Genomic DNA, 18315 nt, shown 5'->3' with positions numbered 1-18315 from the left:
GTAGAGTAAAAAAAAAGTGCAATATTTCCCTCTGAAATGTAGTGGAGAACAATAAAATGTCATAAAATGGAAAGTAAAGTACCTAAAATTTGCACTTAGGTAGACTACAGTACTCGAGTAAATGTATTTAGTTACATTCCACTACTGCAATAATAATATAATAACCAACAGGGGCATTTTTTCTGCATGATGATTACTTTATGATTACTTTTTGCTAATAATCTGTACTTTTACTTAAGTAAGATTTTGAATGGATGACCTAACTGTATTTTTTACATCGTGCTTCTTTTTACTAAAGCAACGGATCTGACTATTTCTCCCAACACTGGCTACATTTAGTTGAACTTTTAGTTTATATTTCAGTGTAAGAACAGCCTTATAGGAACACCGAGACGCATGGAGAAACTAGATCAACAGGTTCTTTCTATTTTTGCATTAACAAAGCATAATTATATTTCTGCAGGAGGCGTTTTAATGAGGACATTAAAAACACCTCCTGCAGAAATATAATTATGCTGCAGAATCAAATGTGAGGTGGATGCAACTTGGCAGGAAGTCTTGCACTTTATTACAGTCCAGCCATTATAGGACCAAGCAATGTTAAAGCCTGGTTATATTCGCCTACTACAGGGAAGAGGAATGAAACATAATGTGCATGTTTGAAATAATGCAACTTACCTTGAGAGATGATAAAGTGTTGAGAAAGAAGTTTGTGGAGTGTTGTGGAGTCTGGAGTCTGTGGTTGTCAGGATGCAGCGGTGTGCAGTGGTGCGGTTGACTCCGAGGATCCTTTTAAATAGTCGGACTCATGCTGACTAACGCAAAGCATTCTGGGCGTATTTTGAGCCAATGCCAGCACCACGAGACGATGAGATGATAGGCTGGAAAGAAAACTCACAATTCCTGAGCTAGAGACACTGTTCAGGAGCCAAAATATATTCTGTTCCACGAATTAAATGACTTACAAATGTTAAACTACATGTAATTACTGTTTTGTTTTTTACAGTTTATTTATGTTAATTAACGGACAGTATTTTTCCGTTTTTTAACAGACATTTTCTGGCGCCCCTGCTGCTTGAAAATGTTTACACTTTTATTTTTTTACAGTGCATGAAGATGCAGAAAGAAAACAATCTGGTGTTTTTGTGAGAATAACTATTTTACTGTCCCTTTTCTTGTATTTTATTTGTTTACTTTATGAGGCTAGCCACCTCCTTATCTCTCCTTGTTGTAGCCATAAATGAACCCAAGATTACAAACACCAGATATGAACAATAAAGTGGCTGCAAACTGATAAGGAGTCAGCAGTTTTCTCAGGATATTCAACAGACAGGGCCGGATTAAGATACAAGGGGGGCTCCGGGACAAAATAAATGAATAGTGGGCCCCTATTGATCCCCACGCTCTGTACACTGTGCATGGATCTTGTTGTCATTTTAGCACCCATTTTAGCACGGCATCATTTTTTTCCCCTCTCACCTAGAAATTACATTTATATTCTGCTGATTTATTTACCTTTTAAGGGAAACTTTATAGAGCGATACAGGAATGAGTCTTATTGCTGACAGTATTATGTGGATCCTAACATGTGGATGGGGTCGTTTTTTTTTCCACGGAACAAAATGTTCTTACTGTGTGTTCAGAAGAAATGCAAGACACATTTTATAGGCACAAATTCACATAGGGGGGCAAAGACAAAGATAAAACATCACTTTGTTGAGTTTAAAAAAAAGTTTCAACTTGAGACGACAAAAAAATAATTAAATGTGCAGATATGCTCAGTAGCAACATTGTGAGACTTGCCAGATGCATTATATGCACCATAATGACGTCTCCACATTAATGCACATCTTTTGGACTATTACATTGCACATATTCTTTTTATACTTCATACTGTGAAATTTTGCACATTCCCAAGACAATATTTTGCACATTCATGCACAAAACTACTTCTATAACTGTACAGCTCTTTCATTTTAAAACAGATATATTGCTACATATTTGTTTGTATTTTTTCATATCTTTTTCTTTTTTTATGTGTTTATGTTTCTTGACTTTTGCAGCTTTTATATTTATCTTTTATTTTCTCTTACTATGTTTATTATTATGCACCAAAACACAAAAGCAAATTCTACATACTGTATGTGAAAACCTAATTGGCATTCAACTGGATTCTGATGACAGCATTAAGTTTATGACAAAACAAATTTGCTGTTCCAAATTGTTGTCACTTTAAAACCATGCAGTTTTTTCACGCAGTATAAATGTGTTATTTTCGCCTATTCTAAATATGATGTGATTGAATATTTCTGCATACTGGGGTCCCTAAACAGTCTTGGATTACATAAATTGGGTATCACTGTAACGCTGAGACGCTTGTGGATCCAAAGAGCCCAGTTGTATTCATGTGTGATTATGTTAGTCCCCATAGTAGCCATTTCATTGTAGTGAGGCCATTTTTTTAAACTTGACCTCACTGTATAAAATGACCTTTGGTGACCTCTAGGATAATCACAGCCTCATGAAACTTTACAGCCACAAACTAAAGACCTAGAGCATTCAGAGGATGGATGGATTTCCTAGGTAGACTTACATTAAGGGGGTTTCTGAGCAGTTCACACAACGAAAATGCTCACCATCCAATCGCCGAAAAATGAAATTCCTGCAGAAATCTCAAAAGTTTTTGATACCAAATCACAGCATGGCTTTTTCTATGGTGTTCCTCAAGGTCTTGGTGTCTTAATGTGGTATTTTGGAAGGATTATTGATTATTTTTTATCAATTCTCGAATAGGTAAAAATGGTTAAATTTAGCACCAAATGTGTGTAACAAATGGTATCAACCCAAGAATTGCTGCAACAACTTATGAGACGTAATAGAGCTGGAATAACCATCATATACTTTGATCATAATGTTCTGTTTTCAATCACAAAGGCATGATGCGCACCACCCTTGATTTACTGTATTGTGATATATATACTGTGATGCCAAGTTGCTGCAAGAGATCAAAATTCTTTGTGGCTCACTTAAAAACGACAACAAAAAGTGGTTTCTTCATTTTAAACTATCCAAAATAGTACAAATGTATTGTAACCTCACAAGCCCTTTGAGAAAGGCCCCTCTAGTGGCCAACAGGGCAAGTGGACCAGAATGCTCTGTTGTGTGAACTGGTCTGGAGGTGGATAGAAGTATGCAGTTAGCCAGGGCATTCATTTGATATGTATAAGGTATTTTTTTTAAGTGGTGTCCCACTTGTATACTCGTCTATTCCAAGTCAAGATAACTGTACAGAACAACACTGGCCGTGATTGTCAGCGTTGAAATCAACTTAGATAGAATGGCCTGATAACAATACCTGCCAGATGTCAGTGATGATCTGACCTTTTCATATAACTCACAGTGGTGAGCGTGAGAGCTGTTTTGAATAATGAATCAAACACCATTGCTAAAGACAATGATGGTGCACTTTTATACTGCCATCATTGAAAAAGCCAGGGAAAAAGACAGACTGCACCTAAAAGTCGCTCTGTTGGGAGGTTGGCTGCAATCTGTCGTCCCTCCAGGACCCTGAAGTGGGCAGGAAAGATGATTGTGACCACGGGACACAAACTTTTTGCAGTGGGCCTCATCAACAAGGCCCAGGACCCCCACTGACTCAGACTCCTACTCCTGTAATGTCTTGCCAAGCTCTGCTACAGTATACCATCTCTTATCTCATGATTCCTTTAGATTGAAAAATACTGTTTAATAAAAATAAAATAAATGATTTTCAGGTGGTTATCATACTTGATGTCATTGTATAATCTTCAGAGGCGATCACACAATATCTGTATATGAGTCACATCGGTTTCGGTAAAAGTATTGTCACTTCATTAAGTTTCAATTCACTGGATCACTACACGTCATTTATAGATGTGCTGAAATCCTTTCAGTAAAATTCCATGTGTCAGATACTCAGTTTCAGGTAGATAATTGTGTAAAACAGTGTGTAACATGTCAGGAGATCTATTAGCAGAAATGTTTGTCTATGTTTTCATTAGTGTATAATTACCTGAACCTAAGAATCGTTGTGTTTTCATTAGCTTAGAATGAGCCCCTCATATCTACATGTTGCTCTGCCATGTTTCTACAGTAGCCCAGAATGAACAAACCAAACACTGGCTCTAGAGAGAGCCTTTCGTGTTTTTACGTTACCTGAAGGCCACCGTAGTTCTGACACGCTTGTGAAACTGTGGTAACGAGAGCCGCCAAGTGTAAAACCGGGGTACTGCCAGGCGTCGTCTGAGTTCTATCGCTCCTAAAGTAGTGTTATTACGGTAGGATGGCCTCAGAGCGAGGCGAACAGCGTTACTACGGTTTTTCACTCGGCGGCTCACGTTACTAGAGTGAACGGAGGGGTTCTGAGTTGGTTGCAGTCTGCAACCACACCACTAGATGCCACTAAATCCTACACACTCTCCCTTTAAAAGGCATAAGGCAAGCCTGACAACTTAAAAACAAAAAACAATTGATTCTGGCTCTGGTTTTCAAAGAGTTTGGTTGTCTGTGATACTAGCTGTTGTGTAGGGGAATCCACAGGTCAGATAAGGATTAATAAAGCACAAGGTATTTAGGTTTTAAAAAAAAACAACCAACCATTTATTTTACATTACTATGTACACCACATTATTTGAAGGAATAAAATACTACAGGCACCAAATGAAAAACCCAATAACTTCTTCATAAGCAAGTGTGAGGAATGCCTTACTTTATAAAAAAAACAGTTCATTGCCTAAAATGTCAGGTTCTATCTTTACAAGGATAAAATTCACCTTCTTTTCAGTGAAAGGGTGAGATCTGACAACAACGAAGTATGCACATACATTTAGCTTTTTTTCTCGCTGCCATGTAAACAGTGACAAATGCTGAATATCTGAATTTTGTCTCAACTACAAACTGGTGGAGATGAAGTAAGCACCTCAGGCTAAACGCCTTCATCGTAGACTAGCTGGACGAACACTTTGTCATCAAGTGCTTCGTTCTGTCTGTAGATGTACATCGGCGTGTTGTTAGCAGACGGGCTGGTTTCCACGCCCTTCTGCTTTTCACTTCTCTCGTCATCTTCCTCGGAGATCAGGTCATTGTAGGAGGCCACGCAGAGATCGTGGTCCTGGAGGGACGCGGGGTATCGGAGTGAGGATCTCTCGATTCGCACTGAGCGTCGAACTGGAGTGAAGAAGCGCACCTCCTGGCCGTTGACCCGCACGGGTTCCTTCTGTTGGCTTGGAGGGCCACTGAGAAAGGGAAAGAATAAAATCCGAATTTTCAACTTTATCCAGCCTGCAAGAAACAATTGTGACTTTATTGTGAGTACAGCCAGCTCAGTATCATCTTTTCTCGTTCCCAGAGTCTGCAGATCACTCACTCACTCTCTTGTGACTGTGCCTATTGTTTCTTTCCTCTTGCTAAACAAAAAATATCTGTTTTAACTAAGTAGACAAATTTCTGTGAGAGAGATGAAACATGTCTGGCTCTCTTTCAGGAAAGGAATGTTTCATGTGTCATGTTTGGAAGGAAGTGAAAATTACATGTTTACTCGACTCTCACCAATCTACCACAGACTGTCAGGATTAGGGAGCTCACTGAACATATGCATTGGTACTACCAGACTGAAGCATCTGATTACTGCACTCATAAAATGCTGTAGACATGTGACTACCTATTTTCTAATAACACAACAACCTGCAGCATATGTCCAATTTGTAGACAGACAATTACGGAATTACAGGACTTAAAGGAACAATGTGCAACATTTCGGGGGATCTATTGGCAGAACTGGATTATCATGCTCATTTCATTCGTGTTCATATCTACATAGGGAGCGGGTCCTTTTCACGGAGACCACCATGTTGCTCTGCCATGTTTCTACAGTAGCCCAGAACAGACAAACCAAACACTGGCTCTAGAGAGAGCCTTTCACAGTTTTTACGTTACCTGAAGGCCACCGTAGTTCTCCGACACGCTTCTCAAACTGTGGTAACGTGAGCCGCTGAGTGCAAAACCGTGGTACCACCAGCCGCCATCTGATACACGTTGTTCTTAAAGTAGTGTTATTATGGTACGGGTGGCCTCTGAGTGAATCGAACAGTGTTGCCACTGTTTTGCACTCTGCAGCTCGCGTTACCAGTCTTGGAAAGGGAGGAGTGAGGGGAGGGGTACTCAGTTGGTTGTAATCTGCAACCACACCACAAGATGCTAAATCCTACACACCACCTTTTTTTGTGAGTTTATTTGGCATTTTTTTGTTGTCAGTCAAGGCAACATGTCTTCGCAGACCACACTAACAACTTTATCCAAACACGCTATATACTGTATCTGCAAACAAACATCAGAAGCAACTAGTGCAGTGCTCGTTAAAACGTGCCTGTTCAGAACATTTGCTGCTTTCAGCTTTCTTGAGAACCGCTCATCCAAACAACTTCACACTCGACACTGCGCTTCCATAGCCAGCTGTACCCAGCATGTCATTCGGCGATGTAATAGGGGTCCCCTCTCAATACACTAGTTTGTAAATAACGCACTAATAATAAATAGATCTCAAGAGCTCGCACTCGACACTGCACTTCCTTGCGTCCTCGCCAAGTGTGAAGTTGTTGAGAAAATCAAAGGACATACAGATAAACAGAGACTCCTTCGATTTTAACACAAGATAATGGTATTTCATCTTGACAGATTTTATAGATTAATAGATTATGAACTAGTACATTACCTTTCCAAAAGGAGCATCGCAAACTCTCATGCTTGAATCTCTTTTCTTCTTCAAGATGTGTGAAGACATCAGGCAAAATATTCGACCTCCACTTTGAACGACTTCTCTTTCTGTCCCTCGCTGCCTGCCGTTTATCTGATCCAGCCATTGCAAAAGTTGAAATTCGTGCCAGCTACTACTCTGTATTATTTTAGCTAATTACATCATTCTGTTGATTTTGTGGGATATATTTTCTGTCATAATGCATAACCATAATACTGTAAGTATTAAGTAGTTCCAGCATGAAATAATATCCTCATTTACCACTTGGTTTTTGTTTTCACTGCTTATATTCTATAATATCTATATACGGTGTTAGAGCACTGACCTGTGCTATTACTCTGTGTATGTGAATGTCAACCAACAGGACGGGGTGATTTCTGTGGCTGTGATACACTCTTGTTTTGCCGGTATGAATTATTAGAACTTGTCTCTCTGTGGCAGAGATAAGTTTATATCTTCTTGGTCCCACAAGAGATAAGAAAGGACAGGTGCGTGCAGCTAACAAAGGAGGCTTCAGAAATTAGAAGGGTGTTGGTAGACATGGGTATTGTTTTTAATAAGCGAAAGCCATGGGAAAATGCATGGGAGGATTGACCAAGAAACAAAACTTAGAGATACCGAGAAGGGCCTGGAAGGGAGGCAACATCCTGCTCTCTGCACATTATTCTACTCCATAAGTCACCGCTTCCAAACATCCAGGTTATGAATGTCTCCGTGGCCCTCTGCGCTCTAAGCCGCTCACCTTCCTATTGGGTTTTTGTGCCAAGCTCTGGGTTGGTTTGATCACGGCTTTCCTGTTTTTCCTGCTCGTGACATTAAACTGTCTCTGTAGATGGTTCCGTTTAGTTTTAATACTGCGTCTGTCATTGGAGATGTTGAAAAACTTCTCCAAATATGGTTAAGGGAAACAGTCTGGTGAAGCAATAGTTTATGGAACGGAGACAAAATGGGAAGGTATTCGTTTGTGTCTTTTTAATCTGGGGACAGTCTGCATTATTATTTAAAGAGTAAAATTCATCACCTCAACCATGCAAATGATCTTTAATAAAAAAAAATACATGTAACTAATGTTACCAGCATGAAAAAAGGTTAAACATGTAGTTGCTGGAAGTTGTTATAATGACTCAAACATACCCAGGAGTTGCTGTGATCTTGTACTTGACTACAGAAGAGTTTCCTTTCTCTCCCCAGATGAGAGCTCTGACAGGTTTAGGAGTCATCATTGGGTTGTCGATACTCACGGGAGTGCTTTCAGCTGTTGAAATTTGGTCCTCCTTTTTCTCATATTCTGCGGATGCTGACGAAAACAGGAAAATCTGAGTTAAAGTATTTAAAAACCTTCATCATTTGTACAAGTTAGAATTTTATTTAGATTTCACTGTTGGAATTACAAAATCAAGTCAATCTTAAAGCTACATTAATTGACTTTGTTTGGCCAACAAGCTGTAAACATTGACAAATTATGATCTAATAAGGTGATAATCGTGTTAGCAAACAGTGGCTTATTTATACATCGAGCAGATACGGAGCAACATTAGCATTAATTTGTGTGTATCGTGTTTGTGTCCACCTGACAAATATTCACTCATTTTAACTTTGTTTTGGTCTCCAACTCCTGCGAAAAATATCTGGCCCTTTAGCTGATAAACGGTCCACTACGTTCACCAGCTAGTCTCTAACTGTGTCGGTCTGCGGTTTGGTGTTAGGCAAGTAGCGTACACTGTTTTTTTAGAGCTTTTCACTGAAAACTACACTGACGAGAGCAGTGAGAGTGAACCAAAACAGTAAAACTGCAGGCCATAAAACCAAAACAAGTTAAAACCCTCCATTGAGAATTTAAAAACAGCACACACACAGCAAGTCAAGTCTACAGTACATTAAATGTTATATATACACTCAGTTGCCAGTTGATTTTATTTATTTAAACTAATGACTAAACAACAGTCCTGCTATAAATCCTACATTCAGGAAGGTTATAATGATTTTTGTTAAATCTGTTGAGGTGCTGATTCAATTTTATGGTCTGATTTTTAGGATGTAGTTTGTGGTGCTTAATTATATTGTTTATAATATCTACGTCTACACTAATTGATATCAATTGGGCAACTGTAAGGGGAGTGCATTATTCCTAATCCTCAGACAGAGATGTTTCCTGCTCCAGCCACTTGGAATAGTCTGCAGAAGGAAATTAAATTGAGGAAGCTTTGGCTGAATTCCACACTATTGTAAATTCTGTGGTAATTGTTTGCGTGTTTGACTGTGCGCTTAAAATTCATGCACCTGGGCTGTACTGTTAAACTACAGCTACCATGCCTACGTAGGGGACTTTAAAGTGAAAACATTCAAGACAAAAGTAGCATAATTTATGGCATGTACAGGACAATGACAATCAGCTGCATACAGCATAAGGAAAAAACAATGAGGCCATGTTAACTACTGGTTGAAATGTGTGCGATGTAAGCACTGCAACAGTTAGTTCATGCTATGAGTAATCTTAATGGTGTTAAACCACAGTGGTTACAAACAAGGCATGCAGGCTAAACTACCTTGGATCTCGTCCTTTTTCTTCAGAATCTCAAACACCACAGTCCGCAGCTCGTCCACTGGCTACAATAAAATGGAAGCACAGAAACTTAACAGGATCACAGAGAAAGAATTCTTAATTTTAGACTACAAAACAAGATAAACCGTTGATTCTGATCACATACCAACAAATCAAGCTGTCAGGAATAAGTAAATGGTGAGTGCAAACGTAATGGTTAAACAGCTCTCTTATTGCTAGACACAACAGGAGGACTATCAGGAGACCACCCGCACTGAGAGAAGTCACCCGAGATCATGAGATAAAATCTCCCCTGAAAAAAGATTTCACTGCACCTTGCTAAAAAAACAACAACATTCGTTGTCCAAGGTGAAACTGCAGTTATAGCTACACGTACGCAGGTTATTTACAGAACGGAGGAAATGCAGTATTTATGAATGAATATTACACATCTTCTAACGTCTGAAAAATATTTGTATTTGTCCATAGCATGAATATATTACATCAAAAACACATTTTTTTACTTTTACTTTATTCATCCATCCAGCCATTATCTGTAACTGTTTATCCTGTCCAGGGTCGCAGGGGGTCTGTAGCCGATCCCAGCTGACATTGGGCGACGGCGGGGTACTTTTACTTTATTTCCATACATTACTCATACATGTGTGACAGCATGTCTATAACACTATTACTTTCCGATGTATGATTCTGTATTACTGTTGTCAGCTGTAGCAGCCATGTTTACCTGGAAGATCTAACATTAATAGACAGCAAAAGGTCAGCTGAGATAAGTTTTGTTTTTTCTCTCTGGCTGAAACCGAAACCTAGTCAGCTATCAGAGCTGAATGGCAGTTTGCACAACCAAATTTCCTGTTGCCCTGGCCTGTGACTGATTATGAGGACTGAGCTGTCGGGCACTGAGAGGTCAAAATGCTAATATTGGTGCTTAAGCTGCTCAATAATTATAGGGTCACTACACTGGATGTTTTTGTTGGATTCTGTCACGTATGATTACAAAGCAAATGCTTCAATAACAAAGGTTAGAATTTGTGTATTACCAGCGGTTTAATTAAGTGCTGATATGAAAATTTTGTACTTGATAATACTGGCCAAAATAATATTTTTAAATATTCCAATCTTCATATACTGACTAGAGGCTGGCGATATGAATAAAGTCCTCTAATGTAATATACATAGTATGTACTGAGCGGGACATTTTCCAGTTAAAAGATAAACTTGTCAGTACTCTCCAGAGGGCAAACTGTGTAATGGCGTCACCGTTTCTAAATTAAATTACATAAAATTATATAAGTATATCTTTGGCATTTCTGTACTGAAATTTCTTTTTTACTTATCAACTGGCAAACACACACAAAAAAAATACTGCATCTGTGATAAGTTGATATCAGCTGATATATCAGCTGTGGTGATTTACCAGTGGTTGACAAATGTCCATCAGTCTGTTGGTATATACGGTCATATTGCCAAACCTTACAGAACAAAGTACATTTTCTTCAAATTATTTTCTTTGTACTTCTAAAGTTTGAATATCATGGATGGCTTACCTCCAACACAACACCAACAGCCTCTTCAAACATGGGCAGGACATCCCGGTTGCCCTCTTGTTCCATCAGGCGGGCCTGGCAGATCCAGTATTTGGCAAACTTCTTGGACACTGCTGGCAGCCGTGAGAGAACCTCCTTCACCTGGTCTGGAGGGCAACCCTGTGGGTGCGAGGCAGGCTCACATCAAACTCATACAGTGAAAGAAAGGCCATCAGTATGCCCCAACTAAGTGCTTGCTGTGTGGTCAAACAGTGTCTGACACCCCATCCCACCCCCATCCCTCCAACATCGTAATTGAAGAGGGCGGTAAAACTGACAATCTGACAATTACGCTCACTTCAAGCACACTTCATCAGCCAGGTGTACAGAAAAAATTAAGTAAACAGGGTCTGAACTTTTCTCAGAAGATATCTTTTCTTTCATTATTTACACAAACAAGCGCAACACTGTGAATGCCTTCCAGGAGAGACTGTGTGCATATTATTTAAACAATTAGCACATCTCAGCCCCTCAGGTCTAAACACTACAGGTCCTTTTCACAGCAGGGTAAACACAGGTGTAATTAATAACATTAATTGTGTCCCTGTTCCGTTTATGCGGGCTAAGGCCCTGGTATTGTACACGCTGGCTCACTGGACGCAACACTAAATATAACAGGACCATAATTAATATGATCAATTACACCTGTGTTTACCCTGCAATTACATGTAAAAATGGCTGCTGTGAAAAGGGCCTATAGCCTTCCAACGTGGTCGGACAAACTAGTTCTTTTAGAGTACACCCCTGCCTGAAATGATTTCATTTCTTTTCATTTACTTTCCAATTATTCAGAGTCCATCAAACAACGCCCATGCATGCTCCAACCACCACATAACTTCCAGTGAGATGTAATATCCTGTGGGAGATTACGTCAGAATAAAAAGGCAAAAAACAAAGACTAAGAAATTCCTCACTCCACACTACCTCGCCAAGCAATTTGATGCAGTCCGCCAGGGATCGGTCCACAGCACTGATCAGGGAGTGGGCCTCGTCTTCCTCATTCATGGTGCCCCAGAAAGGCTGGGGCACGGCCATAGTGCGCCTGACGTGAGCTTTTACCGGCATTGGGGGACGCTTGTAGGAAATGCCCTTGGCTTCCCGCCATTCCTGTAGTTTTCTCCTAAACACCAAACAATAAGAGCAGAGGGTACAGTTAAAAGTCAATATTTTATTTTACTTTCTTTATTTTTGACTTTATTGGACAGCACAGCAGAGACACTGGAAACAAGGGTGGAGGAAGTAGAATGAGGTCCTAGGACAAACTGGGGTTGACAAACCTTTTAGGAAAATCATCTCCGTGTTTACTCAATGAGCGCACATTTTGATGGCACTTCAGACCTCTGAATATGCATTTATCTTGTATCTAACTGTTTATTTAAATGGACTGTTTGTAACTTTTTAAGCGTATAAATGTACCGGGTCGCGCTCGCATATGCACGCTCGCGTGTGGCCGAGTCTTTGCTCCGCTGCCTGCTTGCCTTCACTCAGACAGCGCGCGCGTTCTCGCTGTCTCGCTCCACCTCTAGACGAGCATGCGCGCACACTCCACACTGCAGGAGAGTTAGTTTAGCTCTGAGAATATCTAGTGAGTGGACGTTTGTGCAGAAATAAATGCTGCAGCTCCTCCAGACCAACAGAGGTTTCCCGTGTCTTGTGAAGTGACGGGGCTCCGCAGCGAGAAACGCCATCGTCTCCGACTGGGTGCCGGTGTCTCCCTCCGGGCGCTGTCGGGAGGCGATAACGTTTCTCTTCCTGCTTCAGCCCCGCTGCGGAGCCCCGGAGGGTGAGGCAGGAAAAATCAGCAGTGATTCATGGAGACCTTCGTCTGGTCAGCTAACATTACTGCCAAGCAGGTGAAATATAGAGTGATATTGTGGTTTTAGCTGACGTGTGTCGCCTCATTGTTTTGAGCGATGCTCGTTCATGTCTTTTTAGAGCGAGCAAGCGCGAGCCCGACGCTGACTTTCATTGACTTAACGGCCACAGGTGTTACTGTTGACAAGCATTTCTGAAAGTTACAAATAGTCCCTTTAACAAACAAAATAACATTTAGAGGTGTGAAACAGGATTTGAGTATCTTAAACACACTGAGTATTTTGCATACTGATGTGGATCATTCATATTTTTGAGTGCCCTGTTCATGCTGATCCACAGGATCCATAGAACAGGGTAATGTGTGTGTATCTTTATCACCATCAATAAAATCTGAATCATCATTAGCTCAGATTGGGTGGGGACACAAATTGATTGGCACATCTCTAATATAAGTATTTTCCCATACCGTTTCACAGTCTGAAATTTCGATTTTCCCAGGGCTGCATAGCGATTTTCAGCGATGCTAAAAAACAGTTCCTGTCCACCCACACGGATGCGATTACTATCAACCAGACGGGTTTTGAACCAAGTAAGCCTAGTCTGTACATGCCCAGAGATGTAATCAGACACAGTATCCTGTTTATTTAAACCGTTGAACTCGTTTGAGAATGTTGTCGGCAACTATTTTACTGTCAGTCTTCACCCTTTGTCTTATCAAAAACGGTCAACCACCGAAACTTGGCATTAAATGCTTGGCCAGATTCCTTATCTTATTCTTTGATTCGATATTTAATTCATTCTTGTGTGGTCACGTGTTATTTTGCTTGGTTTATTTTTTTAAATGACAAAAAAAACTTCCTCAAACTTTATATCCCTCAAACTCAAGAAAAAAAACAACTGTTTTGGTATCATTACCAAAACGCAGGTATCATATTGGAAGCGAAAAGTCAAACAATACCCAGTCTTATATATTGTATAAGCAAAATGCATCAATAAAAGAATACCCTATCAAAGTGGCTGAGATCCTCACCAGTTACCAAACACAACCCAAATACAATGTGACAAGTATATGCGCAAATTCTAATTATCGCTTGCTCAGAATCATTAATTTTGATAACAGAAATTTGTACAACAACATGATAACATCATATCATTGACATATGATTAAGTTGAAATCAAATTGAATTATCGCCCAGCCCTAAAGGAAACTTTCCTTTTGAGTCACATACAGAAAGATCGGAGGTACTGCAGCTATTCTTCATCAAGCAAGTGCTAAAGCCGCAAGCCAAACAAACTCGAACCAACAGCCAACTACAGTGGATGCTTGACATGTAATGATTCAGTGGTGTCATATCGGTTTCATGCTATACATTTACCGATAGTTACACTCTTCTACTTACATTCTTTCCTCTTGGGCAGCAGTCAGCTTCTTCCCCTCAGTCTGAGGAACGACCTTGACTGGGACCTTTGGTGTCTTTGTGTGTGTGGCCTGACCGGTATAGCTGATGGTCCTGCCAGGCCGTGGCACCGTCTGGGACATCACTGGAGCGCTTATTCTTTTTACACCTGTTTGTGGTGGAGGGGCATTTGCTGAACTGTGTCCCTTTTTGCCATCTGTCTTAGTTTTCCCTCCCAGCTCAGCAGCTTGCATAACCCCACTGACCGCTCTGGAACTGCACCTGCTCGCCGGCCCCGAGGATGTTTGGGAGGCCACTTTGCATGTTTGGCCATTTTTCTGCCCTTTCCCCACAGATCTCTGCTTTGTGGACCCGTTTGTGGGCTGACCAGCTGTCCCTACTCTACCCTCTGGCTTAATAGGTGCTGCTGTGCACTTGGAGGAGGTGGACGTCGATTTCAGTCCACTTGATAGTTGAGTCTTACAAGATGGCTGTGAATGTTTACCCAAAAGTGGTTTAGAGTTGGACTTGTTCTGATTTTGAACTTTAATCCCAGCTCTTGTTCTCTCATGGTTGTTTAGAGCGGTGGTAGGTAAAGTTTTCCTCGGAGCCATGGCAGACCTCTGGGAAACAGAAACGGATGATGATGTGCTGGATCGCACCTTGTTAGCTACAGAAGTAGTGGTGGTGGTGGAATCAGCTGCGGCGGCAGAGGTGTGTGTTAAGTTTTGACTTTGACTGTTTCTTGGCTGGATCAAAGCAGGAATGAGTCCTGTTTTTGTTTTGACCATGGGGCCGAGACTCATCCTGACACTGACTGTCTTCATTGGACATGTCTGGGTAACATTGGAGCTACTGCTGAATCTGCTGTTTGACTTTGTTGCAGCTGTACGAGCTGCATTTGAAGAGGCTCTGCCAGAAGATGGTATTCTTGTGTTTGGCTGCCTTTTGAGATGGCTGGCTGCATCCGGGTTGGATTTGGAGGGCAAAACAGTGTACGTTCCTGCCAGCACAGGGTTGTGATTAAGTTTTGGCTTTGCCGGGCCACTAGTTGCAGATGAACAATTGGTACTATTCGGCCGTCCAGTCAGGATGCTGGCTTTTACATTCACTTTGTTTGTGACACCAAATGCTCCTCTGGCAGCAGGGTGTTTTGTGGATTGAGCAGCCAGAGTTGGAATTTTTGTGTGTTCATATCTGAATCTGTCAGCTGGCGCCTTGTTCTCTTTCCCCATAACAACCTATAAAAACAAAAAAATAAACAGGAAAAATATGAGTGGGACAAAAATGAAAACATGCTGATATCATTCTTTTAAAATTCTCTTGTTTTTTTACACTCCCTTAACTGTGTAAATAAGGGTCTGGATTTTGGAATTCTGATTCTTTGTCTGATTTCTTAAGTCTAACTGGTGTGAGTTCTGGTATTAATATACAGTCTCATTCAAACACATAAACACACAACTGTTTAAAAGACACACCCACCTTCTGTGTAGAAGCCACAGGTTTCTTAATCTGACAGCCTTCACGGAGGTATGCCCTGAGGAGTCAAATTGAGTTAATTCATTTATCCTAGATATCGTAATATACACATTTTTGATTAAACACATTGTTTGTGAATTTTCATGCACTTGTTTTTCTTACTTAGGGTTGGGCTGTTTCAGCTTTCCTTTTCCTGCCAAGTATTCCATCAACTTCTGCTTACGCAGCTCTGCAACAGTAACAAGACAGGAATTCAGCACTGGTCACTCTCCATTGTACTCAATTCCATATTAAAGATTTATGATTAGTGTTTGAAATAAAATAACGTAGGCCTAATATCCAGCCACATACTGCAGGACTTGATAAATGTGTCTGCATACATATTCAGTGTAGATGCAGAACTCTACTACATTAAAATGTCTGGAACCTCTCTTTAGGTTAACTTACTAACTAAACAAACATTCACATCGTTTACAGATACAGTATGTTTATTACAGCCAACACTTGAACTGCAGTTCAGCAGTCCCTTATTGGACGCAGCAGACAGGAAAAGCAAATAAAGCTTCTCTAAATCAATTGTCTGCTGAACTGTGATGAACCGAACAGAGAAGATGATTTTTGTTTTCATCCAACTGTAACAGCTGCACTTAACTTTCACCAACCATCCCGAATAAGATCTCTAGCTGATGCCTTGCTGCCATCTGGCTGCAGGTTGGTGATACATGTATACTCCATTTGGAAAAGGGGCTGCTTACTAGAGCTTTGATGATTAGTTAATTAATTGATTAGTTGATCAACAGACAATTAGCCTGCAACAATTCTTTAAATTGATTAATCGTTTAAACAATTATTCAACTAAAAATTTCACTGGTGTCAGCTTCTGAAATGTGAACCGTTGCTGCTTTTCTGTCTAATATGATACAAATAATAATAATAATAATGTATATCTCTGACTTTTAGACATGTTTTTCAATGTTTGACAGTTTTTAGGCCAAACGATTAATAAAGAAAGTAATGGGCAGATTAATCTATGATAAGAAAATAACTTATTTGCAGTCATATTGCATACAGCTAATTTAACATTCTCTGATAACTAACCACTAAATCTAACATTCACCGTTGTTCTTTATTTGTATGAGAAGCCTACTAACCTTTTTTTTCCCCATTATGTTAAATGTTCCTTTTTTTGCCATAGATTTGTGTCTGTTTCGTTGTTTATATGTTTTCTATCAACGTATAATGAACCACTCACGTCATGCGATCCAACATACGAAACACCCAACTACTACAAGCATTTATTTAACTTATTCAAGAGTTTTATTTGCCATTTGCACCTATAATAAGTACATTGGAATTCTGAGCAGTTTACACAGAGTCAGCTTTAAGAAAAGAAAACAAGGTAGAAAAGGCACAAGGTAATTACAGTACAAAATAAGTAGCACATTCAACTCAACACAATAAATAAATAAATTATTAAAATATAAAACGCCCTCAGTGTAGTCAATAAATAAACTAAACTACCCTCTGCATAGGAACGATACCCCCAGAATACAAATATACAGTATATATGCTCCATGGCCATGTTAAAGAACTTGTAACTCTCATAAAAATATTTAAAAATAAATAAATAATTAATATATTTCAGACAATTACACAGTGGAAGGCAGCATGTTGCACAGCATGTCAGTCCATTCAGCTCAGGTGTACTGTGTGTCACATCCATCCATCCATCTAACTATCTATCTATTGTTTATCCTTGTTGGTCACACATTTAACGTTACAACGTTACTGCTAACTTATGTTAACGTTAAACATAAGCTTCTTTTAGACACTAATATAATGCTACCAAACCAGTGTCACAGTGTTATTTGAGTGTTTAGCTTTAGTGTTTAACATTAAAATGTGTCCTCGCTGTTGCTAACACGTAGCGCTGTGCTAACTGCTATCTAACCCACGTTTAACCGATTTAATTATCTTTTCATGCAATATAACAAGCTCGCTTACCTTTTCTGGAAAGTATCGATACGGTCTCTTCTTCCTCCATATCTACCGGACTTCAGTTTCTTCTCTTGACCAGTTTAGTTATTAAAATAAAGGTCTTTTTGTTGTTGTGTTTGTGTACTAGACGTTAAATTAACGTTAGCTCCACAACAACTGAACTCGCTCGCGCATCCGGGTTTGAAATTGCCTCCTCTTCTCTGATTGGACGGCTTGAAATTTTGAAAGAGAAAAAAAAGTACGCATGCGCAAAACTCATGCGCTGATTGGAGCAGAGAATGTAAACAAAAATACTAGTGATGGGAATTTAGGCTCTTTTTAATGAGCCAGATCATTTGGCTCAGCTCACCAAGAAGCGCCGGCTCTTTCGGCTCCCAAACGGCTCTTCGTTTTACTCCTTCTGCCTTTTAATAATTCAGCCAAATTTAGCGCAGTTTTAATTTTTTATTAGATAGATAGATAGATAGATAGATAGATGGATAGATAGATAGATAGATAGATAGATAGATAGATAGATAGATAGATAGATAGATAGATAGATAGATAGATAGATAGATAGATAGATAGATAGATAGATAGATGGATAGATAGATAGATAGATAGTTTGATAGTGCAAAGTACAAAGTACAAACAAATATACCAGGTATAAAAACACAAGGAGATGAAGAAAACTGTTAAAACTGAATATTG

General features: G+C 39.8%; 1 protein-coding gene across 1 annotated transcript; it reads right to left on the bottom strand.

Annotated features, from left to right (window-relative positions):
• Positions 1-4608: 4608 nt before the first annotated feature.
• ckap2l (cytoskeleton associated protein 2-like) lies at positions 4609-17817 on the bottom strand. The gene is made up of 9 exons (XM_074638832.1): positions 17632-17817; positions 15790-15856; positions 15631-15685; positions 14152-15389; positions 11861-12056; positions 10898-11056; positions 9337-9397; positions 7925-8087; positions 4609-5273 (listed from the first exon to the last, which is right to left on the bottom strand). Exons 1-9 carry the CDS (start codon positions 17669-17671, stop codon positions 4964-4966), a joined length of 2289 nt encoding a protein of 762 aa, XP_074494933.1. The 5' UTR covers positions 17672-17817; the 3' UTR covers positions 4609-4963.
• Between the last annotated feature and the right edge of the window lie 498 nt (positions 17818-18315).

The sequence above is a fragment of the Sebastes fasciatus genome, chromosome 6, assembly GCF_043250625.1.
Source record: "Sebastes fasciatus isolate fSebFas1 chromosome 6, fSebFas1.pri, whole genome shotgun sequence".
Lineage (NCBI taxonomy): Eukaryota > Metazoa > Chordata > Actinopteri > Perciformes > Sebastidae > Sebastes > Sebastes fasciatus.
Note: the sequence above shows the minus strand (reverse complement) of the source record. Positions and strands in the feature narration are given on the sequence as shown.

Bases quoted from the DNA above. Each gene is read 5' to 3' on its own strand.
- ckap2l (XM_074638832.1), bottom strand. From the start codon at position 17,671: ATGGAGGAAGAAGAGACCGTATCGATACTTTCCAGAAAAG. The intron at 15,390-15,630 runs GTGGGTGTGTCT...TTGTTTTTATAG, and splicing joins CTGTGGCTTCTACACAGAAG to GTTGTTATGGGGAAAGAGAA. The intron at 11,057-11,860 runs GTAGTGTGGAGT...TCGCACCCACAG, and splicing joins GCATCAAATTGCTTGGCGAG to GGTTGCCCTCCAGACCAGGT.